At 61.2% G+C, this 2,603-nt stretch overlaps 1 protein-coding gene across 1 annotated transcript; it reads left to right on the forward strand.

Annotated features, from left to right (window-relative positions):
• Positions 1–225: 225 nt before the first annotated feature.
• On the forward strand, positions 226–875 carry EMIHUDRAFT_373788 (hypothetical protein; the record flags this gene model as incomplete). Its single annotated transcript, XM_005778530.1, has 2 exons — positions 226–411; positions 487–875. The coding sequence occupies exon 2, from the start codon at positions 498–500 to the stop codon at positions 870–872; it is 375 nt and encodes a 124-aa protein (XP_005778587.1). The 5' UTR covers positions 226–411; positions 487–497.
• Positions 876–2,603: the final 1,728 nt, after the last annotated feature.

The following is a 2,603-nucleotide window of genomic DNA, read 5'->3' on the forward strand; positions in this document are numbered from 1 at the left end:
TGGCACGACAAGGGCGCGGACTGGCGCGGATTGGCACACACAGAAAGAAGAATTCGTGTCTGGGGAAACCCCTTCACAGCTAACAAACCCAAGTAGACGGCCGACAGCAAGTGGCCTGACCCGGCGAAAAGTCAGACACACGAGCAAGGGGGGGGACAAGCGTAAAAAGGGACGGAAGTCGAGAGCGCTCGCAAAGAGGACGCGGCGGCGGCCAATGGCCACATCATCAGCATCACCGCCCGCACCACCGCCCTCTCCCGCCGTCCCGCCGCCTTTGGTTACCCGCGACGGCGCCGCTATGCCGCTCGGCGGCGATCGACTGCAGAATGACACGCCGCCCATGCTGATCGGTCCGCCGCCTCTGGCTACCCGCGATGGCTCCGCGTTGTAATCAAGTCGATGCAAGTCAAGGCTCGCGAGCAAGCCCCCCACTTGTGCTCAGGTTCTGCCTTCTGAATGCACTCTCCCTTCCCCGCGCTTTCGCAGGTCCATCCCACATGGGCCCCGCGGGGGAGGCGCCGGCGGTGGTGACAGAGGCGCAGGGCTGGCGGCTGCACCTCTCGAGTCGCAGCAGCACCGGCTACGCAGGCGTGCGCAAGCAGGAGCAGGCGTCGGGCTCGCGCGGCTGCCGACTTCCCTGGGCGTCGGGCCGCTTCGCGGCGTACCACACGGTGGACGGACGACGGGTTTACATCGGCTCTTCGACTCGGCGGTGGAGGCGGCGTTGGCACGCGCGGGCGGAGGGGTCGGTGGACGGACAGGTCGCCGCCCGCCGGGCGCGAGGTGCGCTAGACTGGGAGACCACCTCACTATGGGGCCTGGACCCAGTTCTCATGATTGTACATGACTACATGACTAGCGATGTGTTATAGTTCCTCTTGTGTAAGTAAGACGCGATCCCGCCCAAGGGGCGTCTACTTGGGTTTGTCCGCGACACATCGCGGGAGATACATGCCCAAGTCTCGCGGCACGGGGAAACCCGCAAATCCATCCCCGCCGGGGCGTAAATCGGTCCGGGGCAGCCCTCGTTACGTTCCGCGCGCGCGCCGAACGAGCGTTTGTCGGACCCTCGCGCTTCTAGGCGCCCGAGTCCTGTTCTCGTCTGCGGTGTTGTGTGGTGGTATCGTCGCGATGCTACGCCAGTGGGACACTGGCGAGGCTCTTCGAGCCGACGGTGCCGCTGCAGTCCCACACGTTCCTCGGGCGTGCCCAACGGTCGTAGCGGCGCGGGAGGCGCCGTAGGAGGAGAGGAGCTTGGCGACCTCGAGGTGGCCGAAGTGGCACGCGACGAGCAGCGGCGTGACGCCTTGGGTCGTGGCTTGTTCGACCGCCGCGCCAGCCTCGAGGAGTCCGAGGTTTGCCTCTCGCACCCCGTCTGCTCTCCTTCCTTTTTTCTCTACAACACCCTCTCCTTTCCTTTCTATTTTCCCGGGGAAACTCCGTGGAAATCGTCAAATTTTAGCATTTAGGCCAAATCGGCAAAATGCCGGGAATTTTGCGGAGACCCGTGTTGCGTGTATACCTGGATCCTGGAAATTACCCTGCGACCGCCTGGACCAGCTTTCAAACTCAGTCAGGGAAACTCGCGAGTTTCCAGAATGGAGCACCAAACACCCTCTGTTTTCCCTGGAAATTTCCGGAAACGCAAAGTGCTGGGGACCATCTGTTTTCCTTTTTGTTTGCCGGTAAACCTCGCTCCTCGGACAGACAGCCCAACTGCGAACTGGCGTGAGCCAACGACATGAAATCACAAAGGAAGGAGCGGGCCGGGAAGAAGGTATGTATGTATGTATCCAAGGTGGATTAGGTATGCCAAAAAGAAATACGGTTGCGCTCTGTGGGGGCTGAGGGCCAAAAGTAAAACGCGCAACGCCGCTCTCGGCTCTCAGAGAGGCGTTATATCTCAGTAACCCCGCTCGCAGGTACTAGAGCAGCATTCGTCAAGCTCAAACCCCACTCTACACAACACAGAGCAGTGTTTGCCTAACAAGACTCCGCTCTGCAACCTTCAGAGCGGACTCTTGCTCAGAAAAACACTGACCAAACACGTTCGAGCGGAGTCAAGTCAGTGCAACACCGCTCAACATAGCGGGAGCGGTCAATTTCCGCGGAGAGGCTGCTTTCGCCTCCCTCAGTCGCGCTCTCCTTCGCTCCTCCTCTTCAGAGCGGGACTTTGCTGAGTGAACACCGCTCTAGCTAGTAAGAGCAGCGATTGCTTTAAGCTGACACCGCTCTAAATGGCGTGAGCGGCGTCGCCCTGAATAGACGCTGCTCTGGGACGCCGGGACGGCGATGCCACCTGACGCCGACGGCGGATCCACGATCGCTCGTGGCGCGCGGCGCGGCGTGGCGAGCCCCGCCCCTGGGGTTGAGCAGCGTGTGGGTGGGTCGTCACTGCTCCGAGTAGTCAGAGCGGCGTCGCATTTAGTGATACGCCGCTCACGCCATTTAGAGCGGTGTCAGCTTAAAGCAATCGCTGCTCTTACTAGCTAGAGCAGTGTTCACTCAGCAAAGTCCCGCTCTGAAGAGGAGGAGCGAAGGAGAGCGCGACTGAGGGAGGCGAAAGCAGCCTCTCCGCGGGAATTGACCGCTCCCGCTATGTG

The sequence above is a fragment of the Emiliania huxleyi genome, assembly GCF_000372725.1.
Source record: "Emiliania huxleyi CCMP1516 unplaced genomic scaffold EMIHUscaffold_2432, whole genome shotgun sequence".
NCBI classification, from domain to species: domain Eukaryota; phylum Haptophyta; order Isochrysidales; family Noelaerhabdaceae; genus Emiliania; species Emiliania huxleyi.